This window comes from Spodoptera frugiperda, chromosome 23, assembly GCF_023101765.2.
Source record: "Spodoptera frugiperda isolate SF20-4 chromosome 23, AGI-APGP_CSIRO_Sfru_2.0, whole genome shotgun sequence".
Taxonomy (NCBI): domain Eukaryota; kingdom Metazoa; phylum Arthropoda; class Insecta; order Lepidoptera; family Noctuidae; genus Spodoptera; species Spodoptera frugiperda.
In genome coordinates this window covers 4,161,084-4,183,598 of record NC_064234.1, presented here as the reverse complement: position 1 = coordinate 4,183,598, position 22,515 = coordinate 4,161,084, and the positions used below count along the sequence as shown (strand labels likewise).

Here is a 22,515-nt window from a genome sequence, read left to right as displayed (position 1 = left end):
GCAACGTAGCATAGCACATCTCTGGTGCGAAACTGCCTTAATATTACAAAATGCGAAATTGTGTGTGCGTCTGTTTGTTTATTCGTTTTTCATGGCAAAGTGTATTGACAAATTGAAGTAATTTTCTAAGTGGAGATAGTTGAAGGGATAAAGAGTGACATAAACAGTAAAACATCACGCTACGATCAAAACGAGCCGAGCAGCGGGCGAAACCGCTTGGAATTAGGTAATACAATATGTCTTGATAGCAAATAACAATCATAGTTTTTCATTTAAATAAATCGTGCAAACAGTCCTACTGATAAGGAAGACGTTAATTCTCAATATGAGTTTGCATAACCTCGTTATGTACTTAACAGAAAAATACCTGTGTACGTTATGTACCTAACGAGTTATACCTATATACGTGCTATAAACAATTCACATTGTTTCTGTTACATTATTGTATTTTGGTGATTTCCTTGTCCATTTTCTTAGAAGTGTCATCAATTTTTTATGCAGAATATATAACCATACTAGTTTATTGTAAATTTTTTCTTGATATCTCTGACACCCGAGCTAAGATCGATCTTGTGTTATGGTGAATATGTACTGATACCCATAGTACAATATGTATTGGTTGGTTTATTCGAGCCGGCCCAGAACGCCGAACGCCTTCGTATTTCGATTACTTTAAACGTACAACAAACTCATACTAATGGTACTGGTAAAAATAACTTCTTTTTGAAAGATGAACGAAAGGACTTTTACATAGCAGTTTTTATGCTCCGTTAACGTATTAATTAGTTTATTAATGGTACGCTGACTATTCTTTTTGTAAGTAAGTACATGTTCTTTATAAAATATTGAAATATGCATCAGATGATTGATCATGCACCACGACCTCCCGTACTACACTACGCTAACATAAGTTAGACGTGTATAAGATGTAATTTTTTTTTGATGAATTACGTTTATATACGGCTAACTTGCGCTAAATCAAAAAATAGAAATAATTACGGAAATATAAATATGAGATATTACAATGAATAAATTAAATAAGCATACCAAATTTCAAAAATATCTTAATTAATGTAAAAGTTATCACTTTTTTCACTTTAAACGCCTCTACTGTAAAGTACGCTTTTTGAGTTAGCGCAGTATAAATTGCTGGTGTCGTTTTAGTACTTAACCTGAAGAATCTAGCTAATCTGCATGGCAAACTCAGTAGTCACATTCTCCTCTTCAAATTCCTATATTATCACTTTAAGTGTGTTGCATAAATACTGCCAGCAGTATGAGATTTTTGTTATTAAATCTGCGACTAAGATTACATAACGGTAGATTTCACTCGCGGACTCCGTGTTGTGCTTACAATCTAGACGCTTAAGAATAATATTCGTTTTTAAGATAATATAAAATTTGTTTGTATAAAAATATCATTGATATTCAATATGTTAACGGTACAAAGATCCTGGCACGAAAATGAATATGAGGAACTTGTGAATATTGAGACGGAAATAATCTCTAGTACATTATATTTTTATAAAATTTCTGATCAAGATCTGCGATCCTTCCAAGAATTTTGTAACGACTCACCCTAGGCGGAACAAGTCATTGGCTGATTATCTGACCTCAAAAAAAAAAAAAGGAATAAGTAACACAAAAAAAATGTCAAGTTTTAATGCATTACCAGTTGGTAAGAGCATAGTTTTAGTATAAAAAATGATTAAACAAACATACATACTCGAAACGTAGGTTAAATTACCACATTTTTTAATACTACAAAAAACACTCGAATATTTTGTAATCATTGGGTAACAATTTAAAACAGTCATCATCTAATGTTCATGAGGGAATTACTCATTTACAATGACGTCTATATAGTTTGAAGAACCAGTTTTGTGGTTCTGGTTAAAATAATGATTTTAACACGCGCATGAATGGAGGGGAAGGAAGACCGAGGGAAAGTTCATGCCGCAACTGTTCGTATACGTCAGCATTATGAATCAATGAGTCATTGGCTCATTGCTTATTAGAGAAACCATTCTGTGACGTACGGCTGCGAAGGCATAATTTAATAACACCTTATAAAATAATTAGGTTGAAGTCGAAGACGTCACTAAATCTAGTGACGTCTTATGTATAATAGCTTCTGCCAACGACTTCGCCCGCGTTCCCAGGGTTAAAAAGTAGCCTATGTGTAATTTGAGACCATAATCTATCCCGGTTGCAAATTTCATCCTGCTCCCTTCAGCCGTTTTGACCCGATGGAGTAACAAACATATACCGTACTCAAACTCACAATCTTTCGCATTTATAATAGCGGTTCAAGCTAATTTCGACCATCGGCCCTACAGTTACAGCGTAAAGTCCACTGCGGGTAACCTAACATTCGACAAACACCTACAACCTAACATTATTTTGCGTTTAGTACAATAGTCGTGTAGACCGCGTTCGGCGCTCTGATTGGCCGGCTAGAATAAATCAACCAATCAGACCGCAGAACGCGGGCTCGTTTCGATTACTTTAAACGAAAAGCAAACTCGTACTAAGGATACTAACTGATCATGATTTTCAGACATGAGGGATACAAAGAATAGAAAAGGAACCAAAGTAATTTCTTAAATAAGGTAATAAAATAGCCACGTGTAGCCAAACATTATTATTGCCTTCGTTTAATAACACGTAGTTTGAAGTAAGTTGACACAGTTGGTTTACTTCTTTGCACAAAGGAGTGAGTCGGCGAGTAAATGGAAAAAAGACTGTACGAAACAATATAAATGAACAATAAAGTAAACAGTTAACAAGCTCAGGTAATGAGTCACTTGTGTAACAGACCTGGGTTGTATTCTGAGGTATTATAAATATTATAATAAACAGCCATTCATTTAAAATATCGTATTATTTGTGTTTGATTGGCTATAAAGTTAAATATTTATGTGGCATAGTTCTATAAATCAATATACCTCTACAGCAATTATTTGGACGTTGCTTAGAGGATTTGCCACAGAAAGTAACATGTTTGTTAAAAACAATTAAACAGATCTACAGAAAAGAATATAAGTTAAAAAAGTAAAAACAATATAAAATCGGCTCTGTTACAGTTAAAATATAGGAGAACATACAAACTTATCTGGTAACTTTTTCAACGCAGCAGCTTTAAAATAATTATCCCAGATAAATAGGAAGCCATGATCGTCTTCAAATTAAAGTATCGCGTAGAAAAGTTTGAATTAAATGTCCTATGTTGTCAAAGAATTGGCTCGTATCACATTTTAGACTAATTCTTCCATCAACTGTTTAATTGATACTAAAAATAGAGCATTTATTTGAAAGTAAGTAACTCGTAAGTTAACCGTCAATTGGTTAAATGGTTCTGAGTCATGCGTCCAGTGTTACAGTTCTTGCAGCGGTAATAGTCTCCCCCCCTTTTTGAAGAATGTCTTGAGAGACGTTACGGAGTGTTCACCTACCGCCTGAGCTTACCGAATGTGGGAGTTTCGGGAGGTATCTGTTTCTGAATGGGCGGGAGGAAACGCCCGGGTGTAATCACTGCGAGAACCGCCAGGAGGATACGGTGGATCGTAGTGGCGATGTGCCCTGCATGGGCTGTCGAAGGAGTCACTCCTAGCATCGGGGATCGCGGGACGATCTCCAGCCACCGTAAATGCGGATCCACGGTCGACGAGCCTGGATAGCTCGCCGCCCGATGTAGGGCTGATGCTTGACTCGGAGGTGCGGACTGTCTATAGCGGGTTAACGGGGCTCAGTCTCGAAGAGCAGGGTTAGCAATGGGGTGGTTTTTAGTCAGTAAGAGTCTGATTACCTCTTTCCTCATCCAAGGCGGGAGATGTCATTGAATGATATTCCCCCTCAAAAAAATACAGTTACAATTCATTGTCACAAATTGCTGACACACCCTTAATTTAGTTTTTGTGATACATATTGGGATTTACCAGGAAGCGTCAATTTAAAGCAATTTTGTCAATCAAAAAAATTGCACTTAATTTATTACTCAGTGCCTATTATGACACTTCGTATATTTTTCTATTTTGCCAACCACGACCGTTAAAATGGTACAGTAAATGACCAGAAAATTATATCCGAATTTTGTTGATCACGGGTACAGAGGATCTTTTGTCTTTTAGGACTTTTGGGAGGCCTAAATCTGATTTTTTAGCTTCACGAGAAACAAGTTATTAACCACCCAAGCTTTCAAATATGACATTAAAAGATGATCATTGCTAACAAACATTAAATTAACTGGTATTTCTTATTGTAAGTAATTTCTATAACAATATGTCTGTGTTTAGTATCAGTTAATGGGAAACAAGAGAATTATCTTCTTGTAACAACAGACATAGCTGCATCATTCAAGAGTCAATGTTATGAATGCCCTGTGTTCATGTCAATAGCGTTCACATTGATAATGGATCTCAGTAATATGGCGTGCATACTCTTATTATAAATACAATAACCGTGCCATTAGTTATAAAGGTTGGTAGATAACTTGGCAAGATTTTGTTATCATTTTTTCGAGCGTTCAATAATCAGCGCAACGTAGCCGCGTCTGCGCACGATGCTTGTGAGGATCAATCCCTGTGAACTAACTTATTATTAAAAAAAAATTACCAAGTTACGTGCCGAAGACTATACTATACTTTATTGCTGTTGCTTTCTGTACCTTAACAAATTTTTCTAAATTTTGTTAAACGTACGCACCATTTCTAGTTAATTGTATCGGTATCATTTAAACAATTTATAACGGTTATAAGGGCCCATAGTTGGAACATATTACTGTATAAAATTGTAGACCACACTGTACACTATGGACGCATTAAAGTAATTTGATTTGATTTGGTTGTATATGTCTTGCAACTCTAGGGAACAGAAAGTAAACTTCCCTAAGAAAAGGATGATTCTTCGACCAGGCGAGGTGATCGTGTCTGGCGGGCTTTCTGCTCAACTGTCGTGTATGGGATTTTCTATCCATGTTTATTCGCATATAAACTTCATATGTGCAATGTAGGATTTATGACGTCATCCGTTGTTTATTCGTCGATCGGTTTGTCATGCCATGTGTACCATAAAACGTTTGGTCCATTCTTCGTTTTGGTATTTGATGTAAATACGCCAGTCTTCTAGCAGTATAAATAAACAGTTGAGATTGTATTGAGGTTATTATGCCACCGATTTCAACAGGAATGTTATCGCAGTTCACATAAAAACGTTTACCGATAACAATAGTAAATATTTACGTTTCCTCTGTATTGTTTGTGTTTCTAAGATATCGATAAGATTGGCGAGTGTTCGATTTTCAACCTGCACACGTATTTTATACTCGACACAATTTTGTAGTTTTATTCGAAGCCTGCTATTTAAAAAGTAGATGGAATTGGTAATTTCAATTTGTAGTAGTAGATTTGTAGTAGATGCAGAAGTTATTAATTTTGTCAGGTTGTGTTTAACCTCAACAGGTTGCTTGAAAACATCCTAAAGTATTAAGAACTAAGAGGTTTGCTTGAGGTTGACTTATAATGGTTTTTATTCGAACCACGGGCTGAATAAACTGTTGGGTTATTTAATTTTTCATTGAAAATAAATTTAAGGGGTAAATCTCCAGTAACCTCACTGACACAACGTAACAGTTTACGTTTACTGTAAGGTCGTGGTATCACTCCGGTCGAGTTGGCCCATTCGTGCCGAAGCATGGCTTTCCCACACTTCAAGATAATTCTCATAATATAATATACTTCTGCCTAATCCTTCACAAAATAACCAGTTTGATGTTGTTTTGAACATCTGGTATATAGGGGCGTTTCCGTTATCTGAATATGCTTGCATGCAAGTTTCAATTATTTTATATTGACATTGCAACCATATGAAGCCAGAACGGTTTTGCGTGTGTTGGATAAAATATTTTATTTATCTGACAATGACCTGTGTTTACAGAGTCGTGGAATAGTTGTAGTTTCTTATCAACGTCTATGTACTTAGTAGGTATAAGATGGATAGAATTATTAAGAAACCCTGACGTCTACGCTATGAGTTGTTCATGAATCACATTCATTGGTTTTTCTTATATATAATTGCTGTAGGTAAATCCATTTAGAAATTAGAAATGTTTGGAAAATACCGTTGTTGTTTGGACCGTCTTAGATCAGTTTCAGTTCATATTTCGTTGCTTTTTAGTATATTAAATTTAAAAACCTTTAATGTGCTCAAATTATAATTGAGCATAATTAACAAATGGTGTTTTAATTTAATGTTGCAATTAATGGTTTTATTAACCTAAATACTAGTATAGTGAATGGTCAGACCGATCCCACCGTCTCGTGATCGGAAGTCACGCTCGGAGGACCTAATACGAGTTTATTTTACGTTAAACAAGATTGAAACGGTACTGTGTTTAGCCCTCTGATTGGTTGATTCATTGGGACAGGCCAATCAGAGCGTCGAAAGCAAACTCATACTAAGGTTACTGACGGATCATTTTACGTATATTATGAAATGTGTTATAAATAACATTATCTGAAAAACGCTTTAAACGTGAAACAAACACGTACTAAGCCCTAGGGACCTCTTCACAAACTAGTACGTAAGTTTGATTATAGTATTACTGGATCAATTGAGGTTTACATGAATCGAGTCATGGATAGCTGACGAGGCCGTTGTAATTGAGCACAGGATTAAACAATAAAACTCTATACCGAATAGACTAGCGGCCGTGGTAAATGAATAGTATCAGAGTGCGAGCGCGGGCGGTTCAATGAATGAACTATAAATAAATGTAGAGTAGCTTCACTGTCAACGAATTAATTCGAGTTAATTAGCGCATGTAACGACTTTTACACATACTCGTAGAAGCAATGTGCTAAGGGTAAGCAATTGGGGATTGCACAACTTGATTCCCCATAGTCTTTTTCATCATCGAACCACAAGACCATCGGCGCAGCGCCACCGCTTCAAGCTTTTTTGTGCGAATTGCTAAGGGGTGGAATTCTTTTGCTGGAGTCTGTGTTTCCTGAAGACCCATCGGTCTTCAAGGCTCCAGTGACCCATCAAATATAATAAATATAAGAATACAGTTGAAACAGAAAATCGTCACACGGTGGCTGGTCTCGGTTTTACTAAATAATATGCTATACGGTAAAATGGGGTGAATACGTGTTAAGACATTTTCCCAACATTTATTCACCCCATTCCTGTCTCTATTCACCCCGTTTACGTTACATTATTGTGTATTGGTAAAAACATCCCAATTTTTCTTACTGATTAGGTTTAAACTTTGTTTATTACAATCTCAGATTTCAATACTGTCTGCCGAGCTCATTAAGACCATAAGTATTAGACCATACAGGTATTATAATGTGCATGAAGTCACCAGACAGCGCCCACGTTACTTTGGAATTGATATAACATTGTTTACTGAGGAAAATAACTTAGATTTATTCAAAACTAGCTTCTATTAAACTAGAGGCTTTGCCCGCGGTACCGTATAAAAGTGTCCTATCGCCCAAGTTGACCGCAAAAAACTTTAAACAGATAGGAGTGGAAGGAAGGTAGGAAGGGCTTTGACCTGTAGTGGGACGAATCATGGCTGAAATCTAAATCTAAATCGTAATCACCTAAGTCAGCTTATACTCTGTCAGTACTAAATGACAATGCCAGATCCTGCCCCACCCAAATTTCATCAATGTACAAGAAATGTAAAATAATCACAATTTATGCAATGAAAATAGGACCCTTCGATATTTAACTATTATTCTGATAAAGTTGCGGATAAAAATTAGGAATAAAAAGAATTTAAAAAACCCAGGGCCCATTTCCTGTTGTTATCGCGACCATCTGCGTTTCTTAGTACGCTTGCACAAGCAAAACTAAGTCATTCAATAAAAAAAGATTTATTAATGTAATGTGTACGGATTTTAATATGAATTTGGTTTTAATACATACTATTAGTTAATTTAATTTTTTATAATATATATTGTAATGAATGTATATTCTAATTATTATTTCGTGTTTGAACGTTAGTGATTAGATCACGGAGCGGTCAGGGCAAAAGCAAATAGTATCTAATTTTGTGTCCATATCAATTCAGTAAATGGTAATATGTGTAAACGTCGTTGACAAGGCCGTCCCCTGTTCAGATTTCGTGTGAAGTACCCATATAATATGAATCTACGAATATGTCGAGCCATTTTTGTATTTCTTCCTTACTTTTTTGTTACGACAATGGGCACTCTAAAAATAAAATATAATGTAATAATAGTGTCATTTAATCAAGAAAACTGTTAGTCAAAGTAAGTACTACGTAATAAGAAAGTTGTATGTTGTATTAAAGTAAGTTGTTTGTAAGTTAAAACTGTTAGTGAGGCCTGCAAAATGGCGTGGCTTGTTCACGAATCCAACAAACAATCATTATTGAACATTCTTTGCCATTTTCGCTTAAATTAAAAACTACAGGACATATGAATATAATGATAATAATTTCAATAAGTAAGCCTAAAAAAACAGTGATCTGCTAAAGCAAGTTAACTGCCACGTAGTTCACCAGTGACCTACGCTAGCGGAGATTTATCTTTAATCGTTTTTTGTCGGCAGTCAAATGGCGCTTTTCCACCTGAGATGTGCTTTGCTACGTTAATGTGGCTGCGTTTGGCTTCCACCAACCATATTCATTGGTTTAAATAGCTTAGGACTGGTGGAAACAGATTTAGCTGTTTTGTATATAGAAAGATACGTACTATGGATGCATGTCATCCGTAGCACGCATGGATGCGTGCTTCCGTACTTTCGATACATTGCATACTCGAGCTGCGCATCTTCTTCGCACAGCTTAGTATCTGTGGCAACGGACACATAGTTTCATCCTCGTAGCATAGCTACATAACAGCATCTCTGGTGGAAAAGCACCGTTAACCTGACTATACAAACCGACAAACAGATTTTGTAGAAATATTGTAGCATAAAATTTTGAGAGTATTTTTTGACACAGTGATCATCAATCTGTTCCTCTTTTGTATAAACCTGACAGGAAACTGGTCGACCGGTTGTTTAACCAAGCGCGGTCACCCGCAATACACTTTGTTGCGCTTTCCACCGTGACGTCACAGATTATGGGCCAACAACCTTGCGGTTACTACTCGTATGATAGTCAATGAATGAAATGTCACAGCAACTGTACCTGTATATCGTGGTATGATGATACGTTACGTTAAACAAATAAATGATACGGTCTATTGTGGGATACATACCTAATTACAATGTTCCTGGTCTACGTAGAACCACATTTTTGAACGCTTGACTATCCAACGTTAAAGCTAAAAAAAGGTTATATTTATACCGAAAATGAATTTAAAGTAAAAATTTAAAGTAAATTTCATTAAAAAATGTATTATACATCGTTTAAATTAAATAAACCACCTTTTAAATAAACCTCCTTAACTAACCTCCTTAATAAAGTCCGTTAATATCTTAGAACATGCTATTAAATGTTTTCTAAAAACCGCATTCAAATTTGTTTAGTTATTATAGCGAGATATTCACGGACAAATATACATACATACAGGTCAAATTGGGAAAGTCATTCTTTTGTTTTTTAAGTCGTTTCACAACTCAAAATGATGTAGCTATTGATTGCAACGATGCATCAGTGGCATATTGCAGCCGCAAGTCATATTTATATAGTCATTCGGATTTTAAATAAATCCTACTCTCTGATAAAAATAAATCCTACTCTCTGATAAAGCGCTATTATTATACTGAATGATGCAATAGTATTTGTATAGTATGGCTCGCCTCGTCTGCAGTCTATTGTTTGTTTTTTTTTTTATAATTTGTATATTAACAATAGCTGTGTTTTACGTTTTTCAATGGGAATCACATGTAAAAACTTTTGACGTGGATTGGCAGCACAAACTAAAGGAAGGATGAGAGGATAAATGACGGCTTTGTAATTCGTTTTTATATGGAAATACTAAAATTTATTATGCAGAAGAGTTTTAATAATGATTGTGAAATATAAATGTCTGATGTTAAGGTTCCTTATTCAAAAGTTGATAAATATTTATTTGATTTTTAAAGACTCAATTGCAGTTTTCTACCTACATAATTATGTAATCCGAGGGCCTAGTAGGACTTTGTTTTACGTTTAACGTGATCAAAACGAGTACGCGTTTGGTGCTCTGATTGGTTGGTTCATTCGCACCTGTTTATTACAGTGCTGAACGCGTTCTCGTTTCGTTTTCGGTTCAACGTAAAGCAAACTTGTACTAAGGGTACAGGGCTCCACGCTCACTATAATTGTATCTGTTGAAATACATAATTACGTAGTATAGTCTGAAGTTACCAGTATTAAAATCACTGCTCTGCATTTTAGTCGTTCAAATAGTTAATTATTTAAATCATTAAATAAGATAATTACTGATTGTAATTAATTCTAAGATAGATCAAATTTTCTTTTTTTAATAGTTCTAGTTATTTTATGCAGGTCGATACTGTATAAAATAACTAGAACTAATAAACATTCCGGGACTAGATCAGATATCAAATCACATCACACATCAACAGCCTATGATATCACATAAAATGTACCATATGCTTATTAAAAATATTACTAGACCCTTTCATTACCTGACTTAACTTAGTACGTTAATAAGTTCGGAAATAAAAATGAATTCAATCATTGATTTGAAGCAGCCGCAAGTGGCATTGTGCATTATGTAAGTAAGATTTCGGTATGTACAGTGACCAGCAAATCAAGCTCCTCCTTTCTATCAAATCTCTTTTTAATTTTCAACTTTATCATTTTGACTTTAAAGACGAAAATCCAATGATAAACATTGACAGGTTGCAGTACATACACGGTTTTGCGGAACTTCCTTAAGCTAAGTTAAGGTAAGTAGTGACTTGAATTTCGATGTGGCTTAAGCAGGTAGCAAGGTGAATGAGTCTTGCTTCAAACTGATCGGTAATGTCATGTTAATGACTATGACAAAAGGTCAGTAAGTTGTAACTGCATCGATTAATATTCCGAAGGTTCTTTCATTGTATTTATATCTACAATTTCTATGAAGTATTTTGTTTTGGTTTTGTTGTGTGCAAATGTTTTCTTAGTCAAAGCCAAATTTAGTTAAGTTTTTTAACCGACTTCATAAAAAGGAGGAGGTTCTCAATTCGACCATTTTTTTGTTTGTTTTATGTATATTAATCCATATCTCCGGCAGTTATAGACCGATTTGAGAAATTCTTTTTTTTCTGTTAAGTTACACTATCACTATTGAATTAGGTGATCCTGTAATGATAGTAGTATTTTGTAGTAATAATAAATAAAAGCTTTTCAAATTATTGACACTAGTTCCGTTAAAAATATTAACACCTGTCCAGATGTGTAAATTCCGGGAGCTGCGGACTGCCTGGCGGGTAATCTGTCTCGAAAAGCAACACTAGGCACAGGGTGGTTTTTAGTCAGTAAGAGACTGACACTCCCTCTCGCCTCGCCCAAGGCAAGAGAAGTCCGATGACTTCTGAGAGGTGATGAGACGTGTAAATTATCAACATAGGTGTGCTTCGGAAAAACCTGCCATATTAGTTTTTAAGGATATCTAGTTTTGTGTACAAATGATAATGAAGAAACTTGACTTTAGGGTCTGTGCATGTCTATAGTTTTTGGTACAGTCAGTCAATATATTTGGTATGCAGAGAAAATAAAAGATTAGGTTTTTTACAATAAAAAATATATGCTTCATACTGTGTACTCCTTTTGTGTAAGTGATAATACTGATTCAGTAATCAGTAGGTACACAGTATGAGGCATATAGTTTTTAGATTGTCTACTGAGACAATTTTTATGTATGTAACTACACTATACATGTATAGCTTCACTTGGACTAGTATAAAATAGACGGGTCTTGAGGTAATCAATACTCATCAGTAGTTATATACATTAACATTTGTTGTTTTGTGATTAATTATCCGTGTCTAACACATAGATAATTATGGATAAAATTACGCCATACGGATCTTCATCGCGATTTATAAAGTCGCCCACAGATGTAGCCACTTAGGTTGATGAAACCAAACTTAAGGCGAGAGGGAGTGTCAGACTTTTACTGACTAAAAACCCCGTTCCTACTCCTGCTTTTTGAGCTGGAGCCCCGGTATCCCGCTAGGTAGTCCGCAGCTTCGGGGTAAACAGTACCTAAAGTTATCATAGTTTATGTCTGGAAGAAATCATCGTTGTTCATTATACAGCATTTTGTGCTTCTTGTATTTACATCATGTTTTAATGAATCTTCAGACATACTGAATACATACTGAATTGCTAATGCAACCTGAATCCTTACTAAAGTCAATAAAACACTTGCAATTTTTAGTTTATAATTATAAATCCTGTAGGATTTATAGAAGGAACTTGCAGCTTGATCCAATAGTGATTATTATTGCCTTATTAATTTAATGCCTAGGCATTTGAAGAGTGCCTTAGGCATCTTTAATAACACGGTAAGACTTGAAATACCAGATCGTGACCCGCACCCAAGTTTCTTGTATATTCGCTGATAATCATCGGAAAACAAGGAAAATTAAATAGACAATATTGCATGATGGATGATACCTTCTTATTTGTATTTAAATTGATTCAGAACATCACTGAATACCACTTTGTTAGTATTGTTATTCGATTATTGCTTGATAGATAGGTATTTACTTAATAGATATCGCTTGATAGATAGGCACGTATTTTTTAAGATTATTTAGACACTGCCTCTGACTACTATTATTGGTAAAGGAAAAGATCGTGAAAACCTGAGCTTTCTGATTATTAGTTTGAAATCGCCTACCAGCATTGAGCAAGCCTGGTTATTAATGTCCAAAGCTTCTCCGTCCGAAAAGTGGCCTTTGGTTAGCAGTGGCTACTTTATATATAGGCTGTTGATGTTGACAGAGCTATCTTCATTAATCACCATGTTTGCTCAATGCGGTGTCGCCAGGACAGAGTGTGAAATTTTCTATTGAACTATATTACTTAAATAGATATTTATTTATATTTCTCACAAAGTCGTCTATAATTTAATGAACTATCTATTAACATTAACCCGCCATTGGTGACCTATATGTCTATGAGACCGGGTAATTTAAAAACTAAGAATAATTTTTAAACTGTTTATCGGATTAGGTTGCGATTTCGAGTAGCTGCCTTACTACTCGCCCTCTACCATTAGTCCACCCCATAACAGCAATGCGGGCGTTTTATTTTTATGTCCTTTCTATGCCATTTTATCTCTTTTATTTTCTATTTGTATATTTATGTCATTTTGTGTCCTTCCAATATCAATGTCCTATTTTATATCGTTTCTAATTTAAAATATCTATCTAAAAAAATCTAATAATAATAAAAAAATAATACAAAAACCACAAAATCACGGTGCAGGTGACCAGGGTCACTGACTATGAAAGACAAATACACGTCACCAGTGGCGGGTTAAAAATATATAATTTTTGCACCAAAAGAAATAAGAAATCATAAAATTGAAAGATTCATTTAGGGGCTTACTGGCGATATGGTGTAAGTTTTATGTTGCAAATGGCAATCCGGTTAAAGCGAACATTCCAAACTCCCGACAATGAAGACGACGAAATTCTCTTACTCGCGCACTCAGAGTCATTTAATGGTTACTAAACCCAGTCCTTAGCGATTGTTTTCCATACAAAATCGTTACTAAAGAATAGTTTAAGTAAGCATTAAATGACTCTGAGTGTAGCAGTTAGTCATACATTTCTTCGTTAGATTTTCAATCTCAATACAAAAGCGTACGGTTGAAACTCACTTAACAATCGATTTCTGTAGAGATATTGTCAAGGCTTCCAGCCCAGATCTATAGCATTACTGATCCTTAGGAGAGATTCAGTGAAATTCTGTAACTGCCTCTTTACGACCTCTCATGTGAAAATACAATCACCAGTAAGTACGTAATGGCTATCCAATTATACGTTCTCGTTTGTTTTATAAACTCAACAGTTTCTCGATAACATCGATGGAACAATACGAGCCATGTTACACCTTATTTGATTTGCTTCAAGGTGCAAGTACCTGATGAATTTCGATAATATTTTTCACTGATGTTAACATTACAGTATTTGATTAAATCGATGTTTACCCATTTAAAGCTGTTTGAGCCAAATGTTTATCGAATTTTGGAACTACCTAATATTTTTAATGTTTATCTTCTTTGAATAAGGAAAAATACCGAATGTTTCATCGTGTTTTTATAGGTATTGTTATGCTGAATTTAGGCAATTAATTTTATTTTTCATTTAAATAAATTCATAATTCGCGTTAGGTAAGTAGTTTTATAGACGTTATGAGGAAAATAAATAACTTTAATAAATTATTGTTAAATATTTTACATACGTAAGTCCTAGTGTCCAAATTTGGTATTGTTTGTTTGATATTATTCGCAATGCCTAACATTCATCAGGTATTTGAGTATTTCATTACAATGCTAATTGTTACTAGCAAAATGACCATACTGAATATGTTATTATAATTCTTATCTTTGCATTATTTAGAATGTGAGGACAATGCTTTACAAGTGTATATGCCACACGTATTACTAAGCGACGAAATAGGTTGCATATATTATCTTAATTTTTAACCGTAACACCACAGCTGGGGCCCAGTAGTGCTGATGGCCAATACGATCCCGTGGAACATTTAACACGTCCCGGGCTCCGGCTCGAAGAGCAGGAGTAGGAACGGGGTGGTTTTTAGTCAGTAAGAGTGACACTCTCACTCGCCTCACCCAAGGCGGGAGAAGTCATTGGATGATTTTACCCCTCAAAAAAAAGTTAGCTTTTTCCATACCACATCAATTTAATTCAGTACACCAGTCATGACTCAAAAATCTGCGATATTAATATAAAAAATATTACTTCAGACTAACACAGACAAATGTTAAGGAGTAGTCTAGAAAGAACTACATTACTGTGAATCTATAAATCATAGTAAGTATAATCAACAATAAAAAAAGTAGGGAATGTAAAATGTCAAACTCGATTGTGCTTGTTAGTGATAATAAATAAGCAGTTTTGTGGAAAAACATAAATAATTAATATTTATTACTTTTAGATAAAAACGACTGAAGACCTAAAAAACATCAACAGGTATCTTATGTTTTGGTGATCATTTTACCTTAAATTCTCAAGAAGAGTCAATGTCATAAGTATTTTCCTATTTTTTTACGATTTGTTCGCTTTGAAATGCCATGGCATCACGTGTTCTTCCATTTGACTCTCTTTATTCTAGCCCAAGGTCATGCATGATATATTTTTCAACTACACACATCACTCATACTCGCATTAGCATTAACAATAAATGTATTTTTTGAAATTTAGTAAATACATGTGAATTTTGTTTCTTCATAGAAATAACCTGCTGTGACCTAGTACCTTTTTTTTGAGGAGAGAATGTTATCCAATGATTTCACCCGCCTTTGGTGAGACGAGAGGGAGTGTCAGACTCTGACTGACTAAAAACCACCCCGTTCCTACTCCTGCTTTTCAAGCGGAGCCCCTGTAACCCGCTAGGCAGTCCGCATAAGTAGCTAAGGAAATGTTTTATAATATTTTTGTCCATGAAACAAGTCGACTGCACGGTTAGTCCGGTGGCTGGGGAACTGGCTACCACGCTACGGGTAGCGGTTCGATTCCCGCAAGGAGCAACTTTTTGTGTGATCCACAAATATTGTTGTTTCGGGTCGGGTCGGGTTCATGATTCGGGTCTGGGTATCATGTGTATGTGAACTTGTATGTTTGTAAAACGCACCCACGACGAGGAAATCCTAGTAGGAGCTACGTTTTTTTTTAAGAAAAGAAAATATATTGAAATTCTTCGCCATTTATTGGTTTCATTCCACGTCTTATTTATACAATACATAAATCCTTTGGAAGTCTTTAAAGTCCTGACCTCGATGAAAATCTCTGCAATGAATACAAATCACACGCGCTTCATGAAACGGAGTATTAATCAGAAAATAGGTACTTTACTTGTACATGCGTTGTTCATAGCGGTTGAAAATGAAAACTGTTAAAGAAAATATTATGTACATACATACATATCGTCACGACTTTAATCCCCTAAGGGGTAGGCAAAGGTGCCCAATGTACACCCACTTTTTACTATTTACGTTGTAAGTCCCATGTAATAAGGTGGTGAGCCTATTGCCATATACCGGGCATATTTCCAGAGTCCGTGCTACCACTGAGAATTTTTTGAAAAACTGAACAAAGCCCAGTAATACTTCGCCCGACCCGGAAATCGAACCCGAGACCCCTTGCTCTGCAGTCGCACGCGCAACCACTCGGCCAACGAGGCAATCGAAAATATTATGTAATAATAAATAACGAGGTTACCTAAATACTACTCATAACGAGGCTTATCGTTTAATACACTGATAACCTACGATTAAAAACAACAGCGTTCTATAAATTATATATTTTAGAAGCATGCGTCATAAATTGATCTTCTTCTGAAAGCGTGTGAAGGTTATATTTAAATCTAGATTGGTGTTACGAAGAGAAAATGTTTTAGTATCTATTTTAGCTTCAGTAATGGATCAATCCTGTCATTGCTAAAACGTTTTTAGACTATCTCTGATAGCGAAGCATTCCGTCCGCCCGCATATTATGTACGGAGCGTGTATAGTGACGGAGGTGCATATCTCTCTAATATTGATATTAGTCTAATTAGTTTTCCCCTCAAGGTACTGACCCTGAGTCCAATAAAATCAAATGTGTCCTTTATCCCTGATAATGTACTAACGGCGCATTCCAATAACCTACCTATCGGTAGATTTGCCTACCAGAGGTAGAATTTTGACACATTTTGTATGGAGCTTATGTCAAAATTCTACCTCTAGTAAGCAAATCTACCGATAGATAGATTATTGGAATTGGCCGTAAATCCATATGGAAAAAGTGTGTGTTTATTGTTTTTAAGTAAATTGAAAATATTTCAAAGATTTTCAAAGGTCGTCGAATGGAGTTTCTCAAATTCAGTTTTGTAAATTTTGGCGCTGCTGTTTATTTTAAATTTTTTCCTCAATACGTTTTGTTTTGTTTATCTATAATTAAATGAATGCATATTTTTGTATACTTGACATTAATTCTATTTTTAACCGATTTAAAAACAAGGAGGATATCAGTTTGACCTCTATGTATGTTTGTTTGTGTGCGATTATTTATTTTTTGGCTGATTTTGATGTGGTTTTCAAACCTAGGATAAGGTTTTAGGGATGTTACCTGACTTAAAAAAGGAAGCGGTAAAGAAAATTGAAGGCGGTTCCCTCTTTTTAAAGTTTTATTTGTTAACAAAAGTGACTGTGGCTGACGGATTTGAAGTTTTTGTTCATCATTTTTACTTCAGCATTATCAGTTGGAAGATGTTCAGTGCGAATAATATCCATATATTTTCCACGTTTGACAGGGTAGGACTTGAGAATAGCAGTTCGATTATCGAAAGTTGTATTGCAATACCTGAGTGTACTGGTCGCACCTTTTACCTTATTTTTTTACAGGTATAATGATATATTTTATTGTAGCCTAACTTGTTACGAGTAAACAAGTGTTCTTGTAATTTTATCATAATAGGCAGCGATTAATCTGTGATTTACAGCGATAGCAAGATTAAAGGTAGAATATAAAGATGCGCATTAGAAGGGTATTTGAATGTTTTTGAAATGTCAGCATATTTTTTCAGAATAAAGCGATATATGCTACTAGAAAAACATACAATGAGATCATTCGCGTCAAGGAAAAACGTGTGTAGCAAGAAAATATTCTTCAAGTAGGTAAGTATTTAAGTACTTAGGCAAAAATAACCTTGCTATTTATGCTAGAAACTACATTTTGCAATGTTTTATAAGACACGTAACAAAAAAACGATGTCTTATTTATTATCCTACAGACAATAAGACATTCTCAGTCGTCAAGATGTTAGGTACTTACTTGTACAGTTCTTAGAACAAATCAGTCGTAAATAAAGTGTAAACGTGAAACCTGTTTTTCGATACGACTATATTATTAAATTATATACGGTCTAGAGCAGATGACCTTCTGTTATCATGTGATTTCAAAATATTTGTTTTTACCTTTTTATGTTACACCGCCATCTATTAACAGAATTTGAAACTACTTGGCGTAACTGTAACGCTGTGTTTGCTACGGTGCGGTGGCACTTTTAAATTCGTTTTCGGATTGTCAAACGCAGTTCAATGAGTGTAACATAGATAGAGCCTTAATACAGTTGTGATTGGCCAAAACAATTAAGTCATTTTGCATTAAGTTTGAAGAGAATTAATAGTTTTCTCTTAATTTAACTCATTTAAAAACAAAAAATGTTAAGTTTTAAATATTTACATAAAAATCCTAAATACTACTCAATCTCAATAATGAACTTGGGAATAGATTTTGACACAAAACAAACTGATAAATTAAATAAACATTAAAACTATTTTCTGTAACAAAAATTACTGAGTATGAAAGTACTTTATCCGGAAGAAGATTGAAGACACAATGTGCAACTTCTGATAAATATGTCACCTGATGCAATTTGCAACTTGAAAGTGCAACAAGAAGTTTATTGCATTGTCATGCAACCTAGCCTTAAGGCTTGCGCTTAAGTGCATCTTATTGTTGATAATATTATTATGTTTGCATTCATATAATTTCCTAGCTTTATTGATTGCATACATGTCTATAAAAGTGTATTTCGTAATTGGTTTTAACGCTTCAAATAATACTATTATTTGCTTACGGAGAAATTAAAACGAAGGTTGATTGTTGATTTAATAATACGTAGATGTTTTACTTATTATTAGAATAAAATTTTAATGTCAGATATGTAAAAGTGAGCTGCGGATAACTTAAAGCAGTAGTAGAAACAGGGCGGTTTTTAATATTAAGAGTCTGACACTCTCTCGCCACACCTAACGTAGGAGAAGCCATTAGATGATTTTTCCCCCTCAAAATAAAATATACTTATGTTAAGGTGCTATGTTTCTCAAAGGAGTTCACTTATGTGAAAAATGCAGTTGTATTTTGGCCAAAAAGCGACCGTTAGAAAGGACCAATCGAAATCTAAAAATACAAAACAATTTAAATGGAGGCGATGTGATAATATTGATTATTCGAAATAAGTACGGATGCTTTTTCACCAGAGATGTGCTATGCTACGTTGCTGTGGATGCTTTAGGCGTCCACTAATCATAGAGGAAGAGCGCAGCTCGAGTATGCGATGTATATAGTAGGGAAGCCATTCATAGCATATATCCATAGCATGCATCTTTCCATATAAAAAAAACATATCTAAGATGGGTACATTTCCATCAGTGCTAAGCTATGTGTAGCAATTAATATTAAGCACTGTAGCATAGCACATAGGTATCTGATGGAAAAACACCCGTACACCTGCATTTTTTATGTAGCAAGGTCGATACTATCTGTCCGATAGACCAATACTCGTATTGACAAATTAAACAAATCGAACTATACAATTTATTTTTTCTTTCTGTTCACGTCATACCAACATTTGTAGGCACTCTTTCGTAAGTCGTGCGATAAAAGCATTCAGCAGACTTTAAGTGGTACGAAATTTTATTGATTTTCTATCCAATTAGCCCCTTATAATTTCTATATCGTCTTAGTTAGTGATTAACACCTCTATTATTCTGTATAACAGCTAATTTCAATCGTCGTAAGGGTTTAAACACATAGCTGTCACCCTTATTATGTTTCCGATGCAACTAATAAGCCTTGTTAATTATTCAATTGATAATCACTTTCTAAGTTGCGATATAATTGCGCTGAACTATAAATTTTACATTGTTCGCATGTGCTTCGTTGAAAACGGTCAAAATTTTACCAGTTAAAATGGCTAACTTTCGTGATCGGTTCCATAATTTAAGAGATCGTTTAAAACAAAATTCATGCGTGAATTTGGTTTGGCTTATTAACTTTTTGCCGAGACTTGCTGGTTTTCCTTTGTTGAGTCAAAAGTTTAAATGTAAGTACAAATTGTGGAACATTATATTGGTCCATAAAATAGTACCCATTGATACAAAAAATCGTTACATTCCTGTAACATATGTAAAAAACATACTATTCATAAATAACATAACATATAACATAGAAGATTGTAAATTAACTAAAAATCACGGTTTACTCACGTAAATTAATGGAGAAAACACGCTGCTCATGACGAAGAGTCCCTTTGTGACTCGAAACTAGTAGTGCTTTTCTCAATAAATTTACGTGAGTAAACCATGATTTTAATTTAATTAAGCAAGTCTCACGATAGTTATCATAAAATTATAGAAAATTTTATCCTATTTGGACTGTATGTAATTTTTTGCAGTTTTGTTCTGGATAGTCCACATAAGCCTTTTGTTCTACGTATATCTCTTGGGCACAGCAGTGTACCAGTCGTACTTTGCCGAGGACTTTGTAGACTCAATTAACAGCTTCTTCAATATTTCGGTATTTATCCTTATCGGTAATGACAGCTGGTGGTTGATCAGTAAAAGGTAAGTTTGGTATATCTTATCCAGGAACATTTTTTTGATTTTAAAGACACGAAGGTAATATTTGTCTGGGATTTGGAAATTAAATTAGTTATCGCAATCTAAAATTGCGATGCACTGCAACGGTTGGTTGCAGGTAGCTTCCAACCGGCTATTTGGAAGTCATTGGGGGAGGCCTATGTTTAGCAGTGGACGTCTTGTAGCTGATATGATGATGTGTTGAATCTAAAATTTGTTTATGAGACTTATTTTCTCTATTGTTTTTTAATCGACAACAGTGACGGGTAGGTAGCCCTAAATTTTCCCAATGCCAACCACTAATTTCTCATCACACATTTTCCATTAATTTGCAGAAATGATTTAAACGACCTTTTGAAAATGGTGAGGAAGAATGATGACCTGATTATTGAGTCGGGAAGGTTTCTGGATGTGCACCAGAAGCTACTGAGGAGCATTAAAATCATTGTGATCATGTGTTACGTGTTCCATTTTGTGAATGATGTTATGATTTTCATACCCAGTAGGACGATTGGGATGGATGATTTTTCTACGGTGTCTTGTGTTGGTATGTAAATCAGAAGTATCTGCCACGGCTTTAATGGGATTCCTTCCATGTGTGTTGTGTTTGAAGATTACAATAGTAATCAAAATTATTGATTATGAGTGTTTTTTTTTCATACAGAATATCTAGGCATGATTTTTTCTCTTTCACTGTCTCCCAATGCGACATGACGTCGAACCCCTTTATGCAGAGTAAAGTCAATGTTTATTTAACTTCTTTTTCTTTAAATAGAATTAACTAGTCCTAAGTACGAAATTTCTTCACTATTGTAATCTTCAAACACAACATTACCTCCCATTAAAGCCGTGACAGATAATTTTAGAACACCTTAATAACAATCTTTTCAATATTATTCATTGTTCAAGGTATGGAGCCATTGAGCAGCAGCCCAAACCGCCAAGCTTGCATGGCAGTACTCGCACTTCAAGAGCTAACAGCCATAGTTGCAGTTTGCAGTTACGACGTGGCTCTACTGTTTTTGTTCTCCCACACCACCGCAGTATTTCGAATCCTTTACCAAGACATGACAGACTTTGCCAACATTTCAAAATCTCATGAAACGTACCACGTCATAGAAGATCGTCTGAAGAACATTGTGTTTCGACACGTCCTAGCTTTGCATACAGTTAGGAAATTGGAAGACATATACAGCGTAGCTATAGGCATTGGCTTCGGTTTGGACGCTATTTCTATGTGTTTGTTCTTCGTGTTACCTCTAGACGTCTGTCTCAACTTCGCTCCGCTGATTTACCACAGTCTTTTCATATTTTTCTTGTATTGTTTTCAAGGCCAGAGACTTACAACAGCGTCGGAAAAGTTTGAAATGGCAGTGTACTGTTGCGGTTGGGAGAATTTGCGTGTGAAAGAACGTAGACAAGTGCTTTTGATGTTGAAACAGGCTCAGAAACCGGTCATAGTGTACGCTGCTAGAGTGATTCCGATACGTATCCACACTTTCGCGAGCACTATGCAGTCTATTTACAAGTTTGTCACTATATTTAAAGTGTAACTAGTACAAAATTGAATCATAGCTTTATTAGCTTTGCATAGAAGATTGGCAATAGTAAACGTAACACTTTGGCGAGTTCAGATTTAAGGCCACATTACTGTAATTGGGTAGTATCCTCGGTCAAAAATAAATTATTACAACTTTTCAATACAATAAAATACTGAAAAATAATCACACTCTCGTTCATAAATTTGATGAACTACTTAATTTTCGATTTTTTCTAGCTAAATTTCTAGAAATAAGTCTGCTATTTGACGTCAAAAACTTATGACGTCATAACGCACTATTTCATACAAAATTCATAGAAAATATCGTTTTTGACGTTTCGAAAAATGTATTGAATTTGACTAGTAGGAAACTAGCCTATTTTTTATAAGGTAAAA

The 22,515-nt window shown here is 34.9% G+C and overlaps 1 protein-coding gene across 1 annotated transcript; it reads left to right on the top strand.

Annotated features, from left to right (window-relative positions):
* Window positions 1-19,551: 19,551 nt before the first annotated feature.
* On the top strand, window positions 19,552-22,132 carry LOC118267102 (uncharacterized). The gene is made up of 4 exons (XM_035580891.2): window positions 19,552-20,044; window positions 20,396-20,564; window positions 20,915-21,126; window positions 21,489-22,132. Exons 1-4 carry the CDS (start codon window positions 19,912-19,914, stop codon window positions 22,130-22,132), a joined length of 1,158 nt encoding a protein of 385 aa, XP_035436784.2. The 5' UTR covers window positions 19,552-19,911.
* Window positions 22,133-22,515: the final 383 nt, after the last annotated feature.